General features: G+C 44.9%; 1 protein-coding gene across 1 annotated transcript in view; it reads left to right on the top strand.

Annotated features, from left to right (window-relative positions):
• Nucleotides 1-2,550, top strand: part of LOC107701382 (E3 ubiquitin-protein ligase TRIM36) — a 38,709-nt gene that overhangs the window by 10,834 nt on the left and 25,325 nt on the right. Inside the window, exons 4-6 of the mRNA XM_016503379.1 lie at nt 1,679-1,707; nt 1,799-2,041; nt 2,118-2,264. Coding sequence (XP_016358865.1) covers nt 1,679-1,707; nt 1,799-2,041; nt 2,118-2,264 — 419 coding nt within the window. The remainder of the gene's footprint in view (nt 1-1,678; nt 1,708-1,798; nt 2,042-2,117; nt 2,265-2,550) is intronic.

Raw genomic sequence — 2,550 nt, 5'->3', positions numbered from 1 at the left:
TTTGAGCTGAAACTTCACAGACACATTCTGGGGACACCTGAGACTTATGTTACATTTTGTAATATAAGACAAAAGGGGCATAAGAGGTCTCCTTTAAAGTATTATACAACATTTTAAAGTTGATGGAGTGTAGATGTCATGTTAGTATCATAACCTGAGGGAAGAACAACTGCAATCAAGAGAATCATGTTCAATTTCAGTTTTTAGCACAGTGTCCAGATTTTCTGGTTTTGTTTCTGGAAAAGAATCTTAATTTCATTGCATCACTAACTGAGTGAAACACATGCCCTGTCCAAACACTCACACTTGCAGTCTTGGCCACTTGAGAGCGCGCGTGTTCAAGGGCAGGCTAGTGTAGTGCATCTCGAACAAGCCTATTGTCTTGTGTGTTAACCGTGAACATACTCTGGGTGCTTCTCAAACGGAAGGCTGCATATCTCGGCTGCTACGTCATCAAACGTCGCTGAAGGCCATTTCAATCGGAAGGATCCTCGGAAGGCAGCCTTCTGCCTTGTCCAAATACCCGCACTTGCGGTCTTGGCCAATTGAGAGCGCGTGCACGCAACAGGAAGTAAGTGCGCAAGACTGTCCCAGGTCTTAAAAACGCCAAAGCACAGTGCCCTTAACGCGCACTAAACCCACACTATCTCCAGGACTGCTCCAGAGCGCTATTCCAGGCTTAGTGTATCCCATCATGCATCATGTTCTGGAAAGACTCTTAGTGTTTGAATTTGAAGTTGAATTTAAAACACAAAGTATTTAAAATAAAAAATAAAGCTATGTAAACACTTGCATTTTTACAACACTATAAGTGTGTCCCATCAGGTGATGAAAAGTTCTACACACACTTGTGGTCTTAAAAGGCCCAAAGACCGCAAGTGTGGGTATTTGGACAAAGTAACTGATGCATCACAACACTGAGCAGCCAGACGTGTCATCATCTGACTCGACCAATGATGTGTGTTTGGGGCGGGGCTGTCTTTTAGGCTGACCAATGGCAGACGGAGTGTTTGTGGATACTAGGGCTGCGACGATAAATCGATGCAGAATTGATTCGTGGATGGATTCTGAGATCTTCTGAATGCATCGCGATTCTCTGGAATGGATTCTGAGCTTATATTTTAACAGCAGATGGCGCTCTACTCTAGTTTTTATCTGCTGACTCAAATGCTCATGAAGAAGAGCTGAAGAGCGCTTGTGCATTCAGCTGAGTCTGTAATTTCACCTCGGCTCAGAATGCTTTTATGACACCAGATTAATGTAAACAGCCCACTGTGAACACGCTTCAACCTTTTCGAATCTTATGAATGATTATTTTAGGTTCGAGTGTGTGTAAGGATTTGGAGACAAGCAGAGTTCGGATGTTTCTGAAGCATGCTGTGTTCAAAACTAAGCTCAGAATCGACTGGAGAAAGAATTGCGACGCATTCGGAAAATCTCAGAATCGATGCGGAATCATTTCTCAATTCGTGATGCATCGGTTTATTTTCCCAGCCCTAGTGGAAACCTGTCAGGAAATCATCAGTTCTGTTGGTGGAGCAGAAATGACGCACCGCAGCTTTAAAAAGAGTGACCTTGATCTCATTCAGCGCTGTGAAATAACTTGCAGACATGCCTGTTTTTTTTGCTTAATTCGTTTTTAATTGCCATTTTTTGATCTAGTGTTTCTCGTGTCCAGATCAGTGGGCTGCTGTTGTGCTGTGTTCAGTTTGAGTCACTCCACGTGTGTCTGATCTTGTTTGATCACTAGTGCTTCAGTGTGAGTGTGAGAGAGAGTGTGTGTGTGTGTGTGTGAGAGAGAGTCAGCATGCTCTTCAGGAACTTCACTCTGGAGAGCATCGTGGAGCGCTACCGTCAGGCGGCCCGCGCGGCCGTGGCCATCATGTGCAACGCCTGCAAGCCGCCCGTTCAGGAGGCCACCAAGAGCTGCATGGACTGCAAGGCCAGCTTCTGCAACGAGTGCTTCAAGATGAACCACCCCTGGGGAACGCCCAGAGCCCAGCACGAGTATGTGGGACCCACCACCAACTTCAGACCGAAGGTCCGTATCAACCCCGCCACCGCTGCGCTATATCAGCTGCTGTCCTTGATCTAACCCATCAAACCCTGGGTTCCAGGTGCTCATGTGTCACGAGCACGAGATGGAGAAGGTCAACATGTACTGTGAGGTGTGCCGGCGTCCCGTGTGTCATCTGTGCAAGCTCGGCGGATCTCACGCTAATCACAGAGTCACTTCAATGAGCAGCGCCTACAAGATCCTGAAGGTGCGTCCAGTGTAATAACATTCATCTGTCCATGTTCAGAAGAGCTCCTAAAGAGCTCATAAACAGCATTTTTTATTTTGTAATGTTTTCTGAGGTGCTCTATGGAAGCTTGTGTCCACCACAGAATTAAAAAAAGATAAGGATAATATTCTGACTTTTTTTCTCAAAATAGCAGCAAGTTTACTTGCTTTTTACTCAACTTTCTTTTTTTTTTTTTTTTTTTTTGTTTTTGTGGGACCCTATTACTTTGACTATAAGGAGGAATATCCAAAATCTAAATGACCAA

Source organism: Sinocyclocheilus anshuiensis, unplaced genomic scaffold (assembly GCF_001515605.1).
Source record: "Sinocyclocheilus anshuiensis isolate Anshui unplaced genomic scaffold, SAMN03320099.WGS_v1.1 scaffold2328, whole genome shotgun sequence".
Taxonomy (NCBI): Eukaryota; Metazoa; Chordata; class Actinopteri; order Cypriniformes; family Cyprinidae; genus Sinocyclocheilus; species Sinocyclocheilus anshuiensis.
The sequence above is the reverse complement of the archived record's forward strand: the minus strand, read 5'-3'. Positions and strand labels throughout refer to the sequence as shown.